The 18,428-nt window shown below is 37.2% G+C and overlaps 1 protein-coding gene across 2 annotated transcripts in view; it reads right to left on the bottom strand.

Annotated features, from left to right (window-relative positions):
• Window positions 1-18,428, bottom strand: part of LOC113093028 (NACHT, LRR and PYD domains-containing protein 3-like) — a 103,039-nt gene that overhangs the window by 15,658 nt on the left and 68,953 nt on the right. For both annotated transcript variants that reach the window (XM_026258847.1, XM_026258848.1), the window contains 4 exons: window positions 7,647-7,820; window positions 7,382-7,555; window positions 2,506-2,679; window positions 90-136 (listed from right to left, as the gene is read on the bottom strand). In XM_026258847.1, coding sequence (XP_026114632.1) covers window positions 90-136; window positions 2,506-2,679; window positions 7,382-7,555; window positions 7,647-7,820 — 569 coding nt within the window. The remainder of the gene's footprint in view (window positions 1-89; window positions 137-2,505; window positions 2,680-7,381; window positions 7,556-7,646; window positions 7,821-18,428) is intronic.

The raw sequence follows: 18,428 nt of genomic DNA on the forward strand, positions 1-18,428 counted from the left end.
TACAGTCTGTACAGTATAAAAACTATTAAGCCTATGGACAGTCCCCATGAACCACAGATGCAAGTATGTGTGTGTGTGTTTAGACATACATTTCTGTAGTCCTGCTGCAATCCTGGATTTTCCTCCATGATTCACACTAGAAAACACACACAGAATCACATTTAGTTGGTAAACAAATTGCTGTTGCTATGTAGTTGCTAACGTACATGATGTGGTTGCTTTGATATTGATAATATGTGCAGGGTAGTTGCTGGGGTGTTGCTATGCAGTTGCTAGGGTATGTGGGGTGATTGCTTGGGAGTTGCTATGTAGTTGCAAGGGCACTTGGCAGGTTGCTATGCAGTTGATAACATGTTCTGGTTGGTTGCTATGTGGCTGCAAAAGTACACAACATGGTTGCTAAGGTGTTGTAGTGCAGTTGCTAGAGTACATGGGGTGGTTGCTAGTAGGGTTTATATCAACAATAAAGTCAGAATATGATTGATCCCAATATGAGACTGCACTGAATTTCACCTCAGCAGAATTCAGTGAAACAGCGGTTTATTAAACACTGCATTCTGTAGAACCATTTCTGACTGTAGTTAGAGCAGGCAGTCCAAGTCTGCATTATGAAGCGCCTCCAGAACTGTATAACAATATCAGTAATGGTGTGGGTTTCATGTTAACTTTGGGCACTCTTGACCCGATACAATATTCAGATTTGTGCATGTTGTTTTTAAACCCAAAATTAATAATGTACTCATTAAAATATATTTATATTGTAATGTCATCATTATAATATAGGAATTAAATCATCTTCACATTGCTGGTGGGTGATCATTGCACACATTTTTTAAAACTAATTCTTCAATGCAGCTCACATGCACATATTTAGTCATACACATAGATCAAGCAACACAGAAACTTCAGAAAAGTGGGTGTGGCCAGTCAGAGGGTGAGGTAAAGTACTGATTTGTTGTTAATTTCTTTTGTCTGAGCAGTTTAGTTTAGATTTTACTAGAATAATAAAAGAAGACTGGTACTCTTTAAATCCTAAATACTGTTGCATCCTCTAAAAACTCCTGGTGAAAGAAAGTGAAAGTTGTGACATTTGCCAAGTATGGTAACCCATACTCAGAATTAGTGCTCTGCATTTAACCCATCCTAGTGAAACACACCCGGAGCAGTGGGCAGCTATATCCAGCGCTGGGGGTTCAGTGCTTTGCTCAAGCCATGGGTATTTAGAGTGGAAGAGAACTTTTCATTCAACCCCCCAATTCCTGCCAGCACCGAGGCACCTGTGACCTTCGGGTTACAACTCCAAGTCTCTAACCATTAGGGCACGGCAATGTTAATTTTGACAGGCATCATTTATTTAGTCTTAGTGTTAATCTTGAGACGAGAATGCTAAATGGTCTTAGTCACATTTTAGTTATTTGAGCTATTTTAATTGGAGTTTTCAAACAAAAATAGTCATTATTTCTTCTCCCATTAGACCAAATCAGTTAAGCTTATGAGAAATTTGAATCAAGGACTGAATTTGGAAAAACTGGAATAAATTATGAAATTTTTAAATTTTTGGGTGAACTATCCGTGAAAATGGAGCAAAAAGTATAGTTGTTCATCTATAGATAATAAATATAATTTACACATTTTGAAAGAGTGCAATAAGAAATACTAAAGAGATACAAATGACAGTGTTTACTTAACATTTGTACATTTATTTAACATCTTTTGTTGGTTAACATTAATGACAAGGATATGGACTTAAATAGGAATGCTGTCCTTTTAAGAAGGAAGGCATGCATGTAATACTGGCACACATTCAGTTTGTACCCACCTGGAAACATTTAAACATTCATTTAATCCATAACTGACTGTATTTACGTGAGATATTCTACACATGACGGATATTTTGGATGCTTTTGGTGTATTTGAGCACTGAGAACTGATCGTGCACTGTATATGAGAAGTGAAGTAGTGGAGCGCGCGTGAGAGTGAGCACTTCTATCAGTGTGATTTCTTCTATCCCACCTTCACTAACTTTAAACAAATACGGAAATACGGGATGTCTGGTCACCTTATCCCTACCACTTCGGGTGATGAGGACATCATTTCAGATCGTTTGTTTGCGATTTGGTAGTCTATCCATCCACTGCAGCTGCCTTGACTAGATATGTGAACACCTTTAATCCGATTGCAATCCAATGACAGGGATGCACATTTTGAAGGACAAGACAGTAGCCTATAGGATGTATAAACATGTAATAACATTATAGTCCCTTCTTGTCATGTTAACAAAGATGCGGCATAAATAGTCACAGTTTTTATCATCAGATATTAGTTTTAGCTAGTCACATCTCGTCTTAGTTACATAAAAGTGTTCTTTGGCGAATATTTTTTGTCCTTGTCTTCATTGACGAAATTAACACTGGGCTACAGCTGCCCCAGAGACTCATATAGAAATACCAGAGACACTGAAAAGTTTAAACAATAAATCTTAACACCTCTTCCTGCTTAACATACTTGAATTTGCCCAGTGAGCAGTTTGGATCCTTCAGTTTATCAGAGAGCAGCTTGACTCCTGAATCTCCAGGGTGATTATAGCTTAGATCCAGCTCTCTCAAGCATGAGGGATGTGAAGTCAGAGCTGAAGACACATAACAACAGCCTTCCTTTGTCACCATACAGCCAGACAACCTAAAAAAAAAAAAAAACTTCAGCAGCAGTCCACATCACATTAGCTTGTTTGTTTTGTATATTATTACATTGTATCATTTTTTGTATTGAACTGATTATTCAATAAAAAGTATTGTGCACATTTGCTGTTTGCGGTCTGATCTTGTCAGTGAGGTTAAATATGTAATATTCACAGAGACAGAACAGACTTTATGAATATAGACAATTAGCTTGTTTGTGTACTGAAAATCTGTTTATTTCATTTTAAAGATGACTGAGCGATGTGCTGAAGAGGTAGAAGCATAGAAACATGCTATTCACACAAGCCTCATTCATACTAATGTGCTCAAATGAGGACATCCTCAGACCTCACCATTAGTTCTCAGTCATTTGACTGATCTGATTTTACTGATGATTGTTCAATCATCCCTTCTGGTTGCAAATGACCATATTTAATATTAATATTTTACATTTCTGGACAATGATTTGATGTAATTTTTGTGCTTAATTCTACTTGTGAGAGTGGCATATTTACTCAACTTCTAATAGGGTATTTTCACACCTAGTTCGTTTAAGCTCTTCAAATGCTCTCAGAACAGTTCTTCTGTGATTTTAGACCCTCCTAAAGGAACCTTTCTTGGGGCCCATTTAATTAATTTTCCAGTTTTTTTTTTTATAATCTAGACTCCATTTTAATAGTTAAATTTAAAAATATATATTAATAAATAATAATTTCTAATTAACTGAAATCATGTATCTTACACAATTTAACAACAATTTATATAAAAAAAAAAAAATCCACAAAAAAAATATTTTAAGGCTTTAAATGTTATATTTTGTCTCAACTTCAGTATTATTTTTCTTTTACCAAATTTTGTTGCCCACTAATTTTGTGGATTTAATTTTAATGGTTTCATTTAATTTTTATAATTGAACTCATCTCTAATTAACTTTAAAGTTGAAATTATTTTTCTTTTTTTTTTTTTATACTTCTGTATTTACATTTTTTTCTGGTAAATAAATTCCATTTGTATATGATATGATGACAGTTTTTCTTTAAAGTAACAGTCCAACGCTCATGAAGTGACTCTCAGAGCAGTTCTAGGGGTCGTGTTCATGTTCATGTCACATAGGCTGAAAACAGTGAACATCATGCGTGTTTCAGTATGTGTGCAATAAACAAAACCATGTGTCTGCACCTTTCATTCACACAGTGACGCAAAGAACATACAGGATTTATATTTAAAGCTCTAGATAAAGCTGTTCCTCACCCCCTTCCCTGTCCACTTCATCTTCCAAATTTTCTTGAAGGTGAGACTCCAGCATTGCACTGTTGCACAAAAAGCTGGGGTCTGAGGTCTTATGAAGTTGTGATATGAACAAGAAAGGGCCAGAGTTCCCTTTCAGTTGGTCACTCTCGACGTCACAAAGTCCCCACTTCACTTAGTCAGACACTGGGCTGTCAAAAGCCTCAATCCAGGCCCTAATGCTTTTTCCCACATGAGGAGGAATCAGGTGAGTGTTACACTTCATGCCCAGACTCCGCCATCTGCCATCACAGGCCCGGTCTCTGTGTTCAATCACGCTGCCCCACCATGGGTATGTCAGTTGGTTCTACTGGCATGGTCTCTCAGAGCCTGGTTAGTACTCCCCAGTCTGTCTCGGTGGGTTCTACTGGCACGGTCTCTCAGAGCCTGGTTAGTACTCCCCAGTCTGTCTCGGTGGCTCCTGCTCAATCAGACTCAACTATGTGATTCGGTTTGCCCTGCGTCCTCCCTATCGCCTTGTGTCTTCACCAAAGTCACGGAGACAATCCTTGTTCTTTTGAGGGTACGATGACTAGCTTAAACTCACAGATTCTCGCAATTAGCAGTGCACACTCAGCGACTTGGTGCTCAGACACCTTAGCCAGTTGGGTCTTTGGCTCAGCTGGGAAAAGAGCAAGCTTGTGCCAATGCAGAGGATCTCTTGGCATAGGATTTGGTCAGACAGACCTCACCCAGGAACATGCAGAGTTGGTGCTGAACTGCCTCAAGACTTTATCAGGCAGGATAGTGGTCCCACTGAAATTCTTTCAGAGGCTTCTGGGACATATGGCTGCAGCTGCTGCAGTAGTTCGCTCAGTCTGCTCCATATGAGACTGCTTCAGCTTTGCGGTACAGTCTATGCGGTACTCACCAAATCCAGATTACACTAATCTGTCGCAGAATCTTCATCCATTGGACAGATCCCTCATTCCTTTTAAGAGGTGTGCCCCTGGAACAGGTTTCCATGGATGATGTGATTTTCACAGATGCCTCAGCCACCAGTTGGGGAGCCCAAGTACAGTGGGCATGCAGTGTCAGGGGTATGGTTCGGTCCCCAACTGCGTTGGCATATCAATTGACTCGAGTTGCTGGCAGTACACCTTGCCCTAAGCCACCTCAAAGAGGGCGCCTTTAGGGGAAGTAGGTTCTGATCCGTATGGACAACCCTGTGTCTGTTACATATATCAACCGGTAAAGCAGTTTATGTTCCTATTGCATGTCCACATAAAAAATAATACACATAAAAAACTTGAACATTAGAAACGCTGTACATACCAGATCCATCGTAATAACGGGTCATAAACACATCCACAGCTGTAAATCCCAGTTTAGTTAGAAAGGTAAGGGTCCACTGAACGACATCTCATGAAGCATGTTTAGTCCAACGAAGCAATAAAGTTGTAATATGTATCATAATTCCTTTGTTTATGTTTCAGTTCTCCAGCGACAGAAATGTGTGTGTCCGTTATGGAATAACTCACGGTCAGAAACTGCATCTTTGAAGTAAAAAAACGGCATGGTTTTGCAGCGTACAGTGTCACAAACAGAATGAGACGATCCACCGGAAAAAATAATGAATGAAATATAGTATATTTGAATTTTGGTGCTCCCTCGTGACGCGCTCTGACGCACCTGTCAGCTGATGGAGGCGGAACTTATAGCGATCGCCTTTTTCTTTGTTTCTTTTATTTTTCAACAGTTTTTATATATGTGAGAGTGTTTTATGTTGAATGTGAATGTATCTGAAGTGGCCCTCAGCACATCAGCACTTATTTGCATCATAATTCATTGTAAATGCTGCATTTCTAGCAATCTCAGGATTTTCTGTAATTGGCAAACAAAGTTAAATCTTTTTTTTTCTTATTATTCTTATATTTCTTACTCAAATTATTCTTATTGCATTTTTTTAGTGCTCAAATAAATCACTTACATGATGTCTAAGTGGCTTTCAAACCATTACTTTTCTAGATTGCTCCAGGAATCATTTCATGTATTTTATATAAATATAAAAATAAAAAAAAATATTTAAGTGTGGTAAAAAAAAAAATTAAAGGCACTTCAGTGTATATAACTTAATATTTTTGAGCATTATCAAATCTGGTTGATAAAAAGTAAAGCCCAACGTGTCTTCTTTCCAAAGACACCAAAATTATGTTTGTAACACACTGAAGTAGGAAATTGATACAATTATTAGGTTTATTAGGTTAGGTTATAAGTTAGGTAGAGCACTTTCATCTGTGAGTCCCATAATGGGGGGAGCTGGCTAACAGGTTAAGAGTGAATCTGTGCATATTTGAAAATAAAAACATTAATTGAAACATTTACAGTAAAATTACAACAATAATATTTATGGCTCTCTAAATATCTTTGCTTACAATCTTAAAAAAATAACTTATTTTCATAATGTATATAAAAATATAAAATGTATATTTTATAAAGCCAATGGTTCTTGATGCTTTAACATATTTAGAAATAATTCTCAATACAAATTTATCAAAATGTTTGGTGCATTTTTATTTTCCCAAACTGTGTTATAAGTGACCCCATAACACTGTTGGAGAGATTAGTTAATGTGTAACAGCTTTTACAGCAAACTTATCGGCCATTTTGGAAGTAACACCATATTTCATATACTTGCCAGAGCCATGTTAATATCAGACCCTAGCCAAGATGCTAGGGCTGTCATGGTTGGTAAAACCGTCATCTCTGCTTAGCACTATGTGGGTTGAGTTATGTGTGTCTCTCGTCAGCACTGATCATTTCATGTGGGCGTCTCCATTAATTGTTGCCACAGCTGCCACTCATTACCTGCTCCCTACTTATTGCCCTTTCTTTTGTCTTTTTTTGTCAGATCATTGTTTGAAGCATCCTGTTGTATGCCTGGTTTCTCGTTCCTGTTTTCTTCCGTTTGTCTCTTTATTGGATTTTCTCACCACTGTAACCCGGTCCATTCCACATCGGATCGCTCATCTCAGTTCCTGTGTCACGCTCTCCTGCTTCCTCACCTCATCGTCACTTCCTGGATTACTGTGATATCAACTCTCTACATACTTGTTGTCCCTGCTGTTCATCTCTGTTCACTTGACTCCCCTAATAAATGTATTATCATTAACTTGCACTTGCTTCCTCACCATCATTGCCGTAATTAAGGGTGACCTGCACATGGCTGTTAGGTTCTATGCTGCTACCTTTGCAGTGGTGTCAGAAGTTATCTTTGAAAATGCAGCAGTTTTGCAGTTTGTTTAGTAATTGTCTCAGGCCATTTCATTCGTGGAGCAATCCACATCTACAAATATCTGTATAAATATGAAAAAAATATGCCTGCAAATGGATTTCCCAACATATTTTGGGAAAAAACTACAAAAGCCATTTATTGTGGTAGCATTTTGTTAATTACTTTATGGAAACCCATTTACCTCAGTATCTCCAGCTGACAGTTCGGACTCTTCAGACCATCAGAAATAAGCTTCACCCCTGAATCCTGCAGATCATTGTTACTCAGATCCAACTCTCTCAGGACAGAGTTTGAGGATTGTAAAACTGATGACACACTCTCACAAGACTGAGCAGTAAGATTACATATGGGAAATCTGAACAAGGAGAACACAATAAATATGTAAAGAATACATTTCAACTGTTTAAAAAACAAAATCTTGCAAAATACGTATTTGAAACTCAAACCTCAATATCTCCAGCTTAGTGTTTGGACTCTTCAGACCTTCAGAAAGCAGTTTCACTCCAGAATCCTGGAGGTCATTGTTACTCAGGTCCAGCACATTTAGATGGGAATTTGAGGATTGTAGAGCTGAAGACAAACTTTCACAGGACTGAGAAGTGAGATTACATCCACATAGCCTGTGTAAAGTACAAAACACACAGCTATATATTTTTTGTTAATAATTACTGTTTAATTAGACTTTATTTTCTAACATTTTAAAATAATTATACAAATTAATTAACAAAGCACTTGTATTTCATTTTGAAATTGTAAAATTTAATTAATAGTTTATAAACTTTAGTTAATACATAAATGGACTATACCAGTGATCCTCAAATCTGGCTAGCGGGATCCACTTTCCTGCAAAGTTTAGCTCTAACCCTAATCAAACACGCATGAGTTGATGCTAATCAGTGTCTTCAGGATCATTAGAAAATCACAGGCAGGTGTGTTTAATTAGAGTCGGAGCTAAACTCTGCAGGAAACTGGATCGCGCGAGCCAGATTTGAGGATCACTGGACTATACCCTCCGTCCTCAAATCTTGCCCTGGAGGTCCAATGCACTGCAGAGTTTAGCTCCAACCCTGATTAAAGTCACCTGTCTGCAATTTTCAAATGATCCCAAAGACATTGATTAGCATGCTCAGGTGTGTCTGAGGATCCCTGGACTATACAAATAGTGAGTTCATCATTTGTCACTGTAATTAACAAAGTGTTGCTTTTTAACCCTCTGAGGTCTAAGGGTATTTTTGGGGCCTGGAGAAGTTTTGTCATGCCCTTACATTTGTGCTTTTTCATAATCTAAATGGCTAAATTCTAATCTCACTGTAATCAACACAAACTGGGCTATAATCATATGTGAGCAGCATTTATGTACATGATTATGTTTTTGAGAAAAAAAAATGTTATGCGTGGTTAGTGAAAAGCTAAAAAAATTAAATCACTAGAATAAGGCCATAAAACCCATACAGAACATTGGTTTTCAGGACTTTCGAGAACTGGAGCTGGAGCTTCTAAGACACTTTTTGTTGGTAAAAGTCATAAAGTGAGTAGGCGTCAACTATAATGAATATCATTGTGATTTACACCTGAGAAGACACAAAGGCCTGCATAATGAGCTGCATAATAAATCCATATAATTTTATGTTTGTAGTTTATTTAGAATATATTTAATTATCCCACAACATAATTTAATATGCAGATAAAGTGCAGATAAAAAGTTTAATACATGTATTATTATTATCCTTATCATTATTATTATTATTAATGATGAAATGAGGAATAGTTTTCAGGTTTTTTGGGGGATAAATTGAAAGAACAGCATTGTTTGTTACATTTGTTACATTTACATTTATTTATTACATTTATATTATTTACATCAAGCTTTTGAATGGTATAGTATCAGAATCAGAATGAGCTTTATTGCCAGGTATGTTTACACATACGAGGAATTTGTTTTTCTTTTTTCTTTTTGAAGTATATAAATATTTTTTTAAGTGGTAACGTTAAGGTTTGGAGATAGACCTCACATACTTCTAAACATTTTAAGCAACTTTGTTAACAATATAAAAAATACAGACTAATAAAGTACTTACAAAAAATTTAGTTCAAAGAAAAAAACCTATATGCTCATTTTTTGTTAGAGGACAGGCTCCGAAATGGAGCCATCACAAAAACACCATGTGGTTGCCATGACAAGCATTTCACTTTCCACCATAACCAAATTATGTATTTTGTGTCATAGCTCCTGAACCAAACATGATAACACACGTCTACCCCCATGTTGTGATGGTCAAGGATTACATTGATATCATATGCAAAAACATAAACCGTTCAGGTGAAGAGTTAATGGTGAAATCAGCAATCTGAGAAGAAAATCAAGTCTCTGAGCGTCACAGTATCAAATAAATTTACAAAAGTCCATATTATGGTTATAATTTTTTTTCTTTCTTTGATAATTAACTAATATTTTGCCTGCATGCAGGCGTGCACACACAGGTGCATTGCTTATATTTGATGTAACGGGTGGAATGATATTTATGTGTAGGGTGTGGTGCTGACTGGACAAGCAGTTCTCATAACCAAGACTATTTTGACTTGGTCCTGTATACACACCAGATAATGTGAGCGGAAAGGAAAATTAACAATTTCCTCTCCCTGCTCCGAGCACTGGTTCACCATTTCCCATGCTGCTCCACTCTGCTCCGCTCCCGACTCACTGATATCAGAAACACCACTCTGGGTCTAAAGTATTTCAGTATGTTTGAAATACCACAGTTCAACTTATGTTCATTATATATATATATATATATATATATATATATATATATATATATATATATATATATATATATATATATATATATGTAAAACAAGGACAGTTTCAAAGTGGCTTATCAGAACACTAGTGTACAAATTTCATTTGTGATGACATGTTTTTGTCAGTTATTTTACCTATGGATCGATGCATTTCTTCTACAGATTTCTGCTTATTCAAAATCAGATACAGATAAAGTAGCAATGTAAGATTGCATTTGTTTGAATGCATTATTGAGAGAGTGATTGCGTGTGAATAATTAAATGTTGTGTTAGCCTACTTATTTAAATCATGCTTTCACCTGACAATATTCATTATTTAGAGGGATCAAACATCCTTGAAAACTATAACTTCCAGCTCATGTCCATATACCCGTCATACCCTTCACATTCATTCTGATTTGAGAGATCCTCATCTATCAAGCTGTCTAAATGTTTAATATGATTTCTTGCTAAATATCCAGTTAGATTATGGGGTGTTGTCCTGAATTGTGCTCGTGGTGGAGCACTCTTAGAGCAAGTGAAAACCACAAAGCTCAGACTTGCTCCAGTTAAAATCATACCGCTCCATTCCGTGCTTCACTCCTACTACACTCTGCTCCACTTACATACTCTGGTACACACTGAGCAATGTAGCCAATCATGCTACCACTAATTGACAGCTATAGTGATTATATTAAAGGGAGTGCTCTTTGCTTGTTTTCTGTATTTAATCTATTCACAGTTTTGTCTACCTCATGTAGTACATGATGTAAAGTAGGAAGATGGTGCCAGTGTGTATGGCCTGCCATCTGCTGCCTGTTGTGCTTACATGTCTGTTCGTTTTAATGTGTTTTATGTTAGCCATTTTACATACATTTTGACCTACGATTGTCAAACACTGCTTGGCATTAAAGACATCACTGAAGAGCTATTCTGTGACGTTAAGCATGGTGCACAGTTTGCTTCTCCTCTGGCAGCTATATCTGACATATACTATAGATATCTGCACCGGCTGCCTGTTCCTCCGGGAAGGAAGCATCATAAAAGACGGGGAAGGCGCTGAGGTTTTGTGGTCAATTTCAAGCTTCTTCTATCCGAGTCGGATTTTCTACCCCACGTTGGCCTTGGCAACTACATGGCAGGGTACGGCCACTTCATTGCGGGGCGCGCTGGATGCTGTATGCATGGAATATACCGATTGCTGAGGATCTGCTGGATAAACCGCCAAGGAGTCGATCACTGCATCTGCGCCGAGGTGGCATTTGTACAAGTCACCTCCGTTCACTATTCCGGGCTTCAGTACAGATCACTGAGGCCTAAGAGATTAGGATGTCATTGATTAACGCCTGGTCAGTGTCAAACAAGACGATTATCATCAATTAATTTAATTCATGCACACTTGACGTTTCGTTTATCTGGGAAACTTGGCTTACCCCAGGGGACCTGAGCCCTTTTTCTGAATTGGTATCATCTGATTGCAAATACTTAAACTCTCCTGACTTTGGGGGTCAATGTGGTGGACTGGCTTCTATTTTTAAACAAAACTATTGTTAACAAATGGGCATCTCAGTCATTTATCATAAACGTAAACCACATAAGGACTTTATTAAATTGTCCACATTTTTAGGTGGAATCATCCCCAATTTTGATAGACTTTTAATCCTTGGTGATTTTAATATACATGTGTGTTGCCCAGCTAATCTCTAAGCCAGAGAATGTTTGAGCCTGACTGACTTTAGATTTGGCACAGCTTGTGAATGTTCCTACTAATACACATGGTCATTCCCTTGATTCAGCACTTCTCATGCTTTGTCACTACGTGATTTTGCAATAGATGACCATGTTATCTCAGATCACAAGACTATTGCCTTCAGAGTCCCTACAAATGAGCCTTGGCCCAGAGAAAACACCTGTGCTTCTGGATCATGTTTAGATATAGCTTCTTTTTTGACCTATAGAGTTCTAGCCGGCAACGGTGAATGGCACTGGGGATTGTGTTTACCGAAAATGTTTTCTGGAAGTATTCCTGAGCCCATGTTGTGATTTCCATTACAGTAGTATTCCTGCATGTGATGCATTGCCATCTAAGGGGCCAGAAGATCATGGGCATCCAGTATGGTTTTCCAGTCTTGACCCTTACACACAGAGATTGTTCCAGATTATAACTTCAAAGTCTTTGCGATTTTTCTCTGAGAAACTCCTTTCTGATATTGCTCCACTATTTTTCGCCGCAGCATTGGGGGAATTGGTGATCCTCTGCCCATCTTGACTTCTGAGAGACACTGCCACTCTGAGAGGCTCTTTTTATTCCCCAATCCTGTTTGCCAGTTGACCTAATAAGTTGCAAATTGGTCCTCCAGCTGTTCCTTATATGTACATTTAACTTTTCCGGCCTCTTATTGCTACTTGTCCCAACTTTTTTGGAATGTGTAGCTCTCATGAGCTAATATTTGGCATGGCATTTCAAAATGTCTCACTTTCAACATTTAATATGTTATCTATTCTATTGTGAATAAAATATACAGGTGCTGGTCATATAATTAGAATATTGTCAAAAAGTTGATTTAACTAATTCCATTCAAAAAGTTAAACTTGTATATTTATTCATTACAAACAGATGGATACATTTCAAATGTTTATTTCTAGAGGTGCTCCGATCACGATCGGCCGTTCGTTAATGCGCATCTCGTCAGTAAAGCCGGTTTTCTAATCAGCAGTTAATTCCATCAGGTGCGTGATTTCACATAGAGCAGCTGTTACTACACAGAGCCGTTGTTAACTGAGAAGATGCGCCAAAAAACGCTGAAAATGAAGTGGATTTGCGCATCTTCTCTATTAACAACGGTTCTGTGTAGTAACAGCTGCTCTATGTGAAATCATGCACCTGATGGAATTAACCGCTGATTAGATAACCGGCTTTACATGACGAAATGCGCATAACGATCGGCCGATCGTGATCGGAGCACCCCTATTTATTTATTTTAATTTTGATATTTATGACTGCAGAAGAATGCAGACCCAAGAATGCAGAAGAGCTGAAGGCCTGGGCTCTCATAACACCTGAGCAGTGCCACAGACTGATCGACTCCATGCCACGCTGCATTGCTGCAGTCATTCAGGCAAAAGGAGCCACAACTAAGAATTGAGTGCTGTACATGATCATACTTTTCATGTTCATACTTTTTAGTTGGCCAAGATTTCTAAAAATCCTTTCTTTATATTGGTCTTAAGTTATATTCAAATTTTCTGAGATACTGAATTTGGGATTTTCCTTAGTTGTCAGTTTTAATCATCAAAATTAAAAGAAATAAACATATGAAATATATCAGTCTGTCTGTAATGAATGAATATAATATACAAGTTTCACTTTTTGAATGATTTAAGTAATACAAACTATTTTAATTATTTGAATACTATCTCTGCTAATATTTTAAACTCTCTGGCTCCTAAAAAAAGCTAAGCAACACCAACCAAGTGCTGCATTGAAATGGCAATGGTTCCAGATGACATGAAGCACGTCATTGTACATTTCTTAAAAAGCCTAATTTAGATACGACAGTGCTGACTAATTTTAAGCCAGTCTCAAATCTCCCTTTTATGTCTAAAATTTTAGATAAAATTGTTTCACCAACTACAGAGCTCTCTGTTTAATAACAATATTTTAGAAGTGTTCCAATCGGCTTTTAGGAAAAACCATTGTATAGAAAGCGCACTGGTTAAAGTTCTGAATTATATTTTACTCACTCTTCATGCTAGATCTGAGGTGTTGGTGTTCTGAAGGCGTTTTTTTTTTTTTTAACAATTGACCACTCGTTTTGATTTCTCATTTGGAGCACTAGGTAGGCATTTTGGGTAATGCTCTCAAATGGTTTCAATCCTGTTTTAACAATATAAGGTTCTCTAAATCATAATAGCATGAAACTCAAAATAATTTTTATTGCATAGGGAAGAGTGGGTTCAGTATCTCCAATTATTAGAAATTAGAAGACCAGTACCCTTCTAATTGTCTAATCTCCTTGTGGAGTCTTCTCAACGAATACAGGTCTCAGTTAAGTCCAAGATATTAAAGAGTAGACTGAGAAGCAAAGGCCAAAATTAAGTTTGTTGACAGCTTACTGACAATTCCAGAGACCCACAGAAAATGACAGAGGTGCAGCAGAAGATAGGATGCAGCTTAGCAATATTATGTTGCTGTCTTTTTTTTAAAGTGAAAGTCATGACATTTGCCAAGTATGGTAATCCATACTTGGAATTGGTGCTCTGCATTTAACCTATCCAAGTGCGCGCACACACACACAGCAATGAGTAGTGAACACACCATGAACACACAACCAGAACATTGGGCAGCTATATATCCAGCAACTGGGGGTTCAGTGCCTTGCTCAAGGGCCCTTCAGCCATGGGTATTGAGGGTGGAAGAGAGCGCTGTTCATTCACTCCCTCCCACCTACAACTCCTGCCAGCACCGAGACTCAAACCAGTGACCTTCTGGTAACTAGTCTGGCTCTCTAACCATTAGGCCACAGCTGCCCCCATCTGTGTATGTTGTTATGCTCCTCAGCTGATATTCTGTTAAAATAAGCTATTTACCCATTATTTACCTTTAAGATATTTAAGCTTAATGTTAAGTGTTGTGATGGATGTATTTGAGTGGGTTTATGTTGTAAAATTAGTCTAGATATTTTATTTAAGTGCTAACTTAGTTGGCATATGCTACATAGCGTTACATTTAAAAAAATTAGCTTTCAGTACAAAACAAATGTTTATTAACTAGCGTGTTTTTGTTGGTAACATATTCCCCATTGACACATTCTGCTCATCTGATTTCAGAGTGTCCAAACACTGCAGCTGACTTCAGATCCACCGGAGACTGTCTTGGAAGAGAAATGGTGTATTTTAATTTGTTATTATATCATAATATTCAAAGTGCAATGCAAATTTGTTTTGTTTAATTCAGTGTTTTTATTTTAATTAAAATAAATCTAGAATGCATTTTGTTTTATGATGTGATTTCATGTATATGTTTTAATGTGAATATATATTTAAAGTTTTTAGCTCAGACAGCAAATGTTGATGACCAGAAATGCTGGTCATCAATCAGGTAACTTGAACACAGTTTTTGAATACCTTTTATTCAGTTACTAAATCACTTTGACTAGCTTTGTTTTTTTTTGTTTATTAAAAAATTTAATAAAGTTTATTTATCAAAGTTTAGGAGAAACATTTTAAGATAATCCAAACAATTAGCATCAGAGAAAGTCTATACATCACCCGCTTTCCTTACCTCCATTCTCAAATGACAGCAGGCCAAATATGCTTATTTTGTATATTATATATACATATGTGACTTGTGAATTGCTGTATAGTTCAGCTAACAAAATAACCGCCTGTTTTCATTATATTTGTATTATCCTGTGTTTAAACATTGAAAACTTTACAATGTATTTATAGAAAGTGTGTTTTATTATACTTTTACAAGATCCTCTGTTCCCAGACCCAACCATTCACCTGAAGGACTGTGAAAATATAAACCCTTTGAATTTATTAAGAGACACAGGGTGTGAAGTACTTGAATTGGATGATCAGGGAATTGAATTTCTGAAAATCAGTATTAAAGCAGTATTAAAGTTTCTGAAGGACAGTACTATATTAACAGATATGATCTTTAAACAAAACATAAAAATTGACTTATCATCCTGTTCAAATTGTACACCTCCAACTTTTAATGCATTGTGTTTCCTTCTGGAGCATCAGTGAACAATGTTTTCACCTTTTATAATATTTGTGTATGAGTTCTTCAGTTTGCCTCAGAGTGAAAAGATACAGTAGGTAGACATCCAAAACGCCCCTTTACAGACGCCGCGCCGTCTGTAAAGTGCATTTACAGCTTTTGACCGCTGAGTGGCGCTTTTAACCACAAGTTATCAAACAAGCGCATCAAAGCACATTTTCGCAAATAGACGTCAGTTTTGCCTCACTGATGTGTTACATTTGACTGCTTCAGTCACGGAAAATGAAAGAAAAACACTATAGTTTAAATATTTAAAATATTTAATATGCAATATTCACAGATGACACTTTGGTAACAGTAACAGTACATTTTGTCAGTTATTTTATCTAAACAGATTGATGAAGTTCTTCAAGATTTCAAAATCAGATAATGCAGTAGCAATGTAAGATTACATTCGTTTGAATGCATTATTGCTAAAGCGATTGCGTGCGAATGTGCTGTATATGTTTAACTCATGCCTTATCCTGAAAATAATCAGTAAAAGAAACAGACAAACTCTTATAGCCTGTAACATCCCGCTCGAGTATTGCAGTCATTGTAACCTTCTGATCAAGCTACATAGCTAAATATGTTTGACATGAATTCTTGCTGAATATGCAGTTATATTATGGGCTGTTGGCATGAATTGTACTCATGATGGAGTGCGCTTGGAGTGAGTGAAAACCACAATGCCCAGACTTAATATACTCTCCTCGCTCCAGTCAGAATCACTCTGCTCTACTCATACTCTGATCGGCAGCATGTCTCTGTCTCAGACGTGCCGGGAAGGTTGAACCCAGAGTGGAGTGTTGGTGGAATAAAATAAAAGATGAACACCGAGCAGAGCCAGATAACGAACAAAAGACTGACTTGTTCTCGAGTCAAGAACCATTTCTGTCAGACGCGTCCGATTCGTCAACCGAGGAGCTGGTGATACTGCGCATTTGTGATTCAGTGTGAAGCAGACTGACACACAGAGTGTCTGAACTGAACTGATTCTTTTGGTGACTGATTCTGAACTTATTCTGTGCTAATGTTATGAGCGCAGGTAAACTGAAGGCTTGAATCAAGGGCAATCATCGCCAATGACGTCATTACGTTGAGCGCAAAAGAAACAATGAACCGTTTTCTTCAACCAGTTTATTGAATCGAACAGTCTGAAATAACTATTGGTGATCCGAAAACCGATGCAACCAGTTCTTGACTCGTTAAAGAGTCAATCTTTTGTTCATTATCTGGCTTGGCTTGGTGTTCATCTTCAGTTCTCTCTTCACAGCAGTTCAGTAAGTGTACTGTTTGAGTAAATGAATTACTTCGGAATATTGGTTTGTTTTAACTCAGAGGGAGTGTAAAAAAGTTAACAGCTTAAGTCATTTGTGGATTAATGCGTATTGGAGACGCGAACAGTTTAAAACGATTCAGATCGATTTGGTGAACTAGTTCAAAAATATCCGGTTAAATCGAATGATTTGTTCGCGAACCGGATATCAAAAACTGCTTCGTTTTGAACTCTCTCACAACAGACACGGAAGAGAAGACAATGCTGAATAAAGTCGTACAGAAAGTTTTGACAGATAATTTCTTGGGAAAAAAGACATTTGTCTGTACACTGATTAAGAAATTGTTGCATGTTTAGTGAAATGTGAGGCACTGCATAATTTCGTTCCCATTGTTTAGGCCTAATTAGCCTAAAACAAGAAACAAATAAATTAATCCTGCACGATTTTGCTAAATCTTTGAATCTCTAAAGAATGGATTGATAAATAAAATGTCATCACATATAGCTTTTAGTGCTGGGCGATAGCATATGGCCTAAACATTTTTTTTTTTCAGATTTATGATTTAAAGTCCATGTTGCAGGTTAACCACCACTTTCAATGAACTAGTACTAGATCGATGTACTCCGAGTTCTGACGTCACACAGGACGTGAAACAACGACAGCCCCTACGGATAATACTGCCTACGGATGCAGTGTTTATGCAAGTGGTACACATTGAAAAAACTATTTTAGGTCAATGTAACATTGCAATAAAATAATCTAGCTACAATTCCTTGCGCTCAGAAAGTTTGCCGTAACTTGCTTGGAATGGTACAAAGTCATTAGTCGTGGTATGAAATAGTGATTACGAGCTCAAAAACCTGCCTGGAACGCAGCATCAGAACTATAGAGACTGACTGGGATGAAGAAGAGGTGGCAAAAGCCAACATGTATGATGGCCCGCAGCCGTGTAATTTCGAACCAGCCAGACGTGAGAGGGCAAATGAGGAATTGCCAAGAACTGATGTCCGTCAAAGCCAATTGAATGCATGGTCCGAGTAGAATGAGTGGAGAGTTGGTGAAGTGAAGCCTTTTTTTGCACAGGCCTATCTAAAGGGTTAATGTTCCCACTTAGTGATAAACTGTAAAAATAACAAATTTGACCTCAACCACAAACAATCAAGAATGCATGATTATATGGTGTCATGGCTTTGCAATAAAAAAATGTTGTTATAATGGAAGTCAATGGGGCAAAAACAGCCACGAACAGTAACTGAGGGGGAAAAAATTTAAATCTAATGCTGCACAAAAACTAAAAATGCATCAAAGCCAATGTTGCTAATAATATTTGACATGCCCAATACTCTTATAAAAAGTAAAAAAAAAAAAAAATCCAGCCACAATTACTTTTATATTGA

Source organism: Carassius auratus, unplaced genomic scaffold, assembly GCF_003368295.1.
Source record: "Carassius auratus strain Wakin unplaced genomic scaffold, ASM336829v1 scaf_tig00214833, whole genome shotgun sequence".
Taxonomy (NCBI): Eukaryota; Metazoa; Chordata; class Actinopteri; order Cypriniformes; family Cyprinidae; genus Carassius; species Carassius auratus.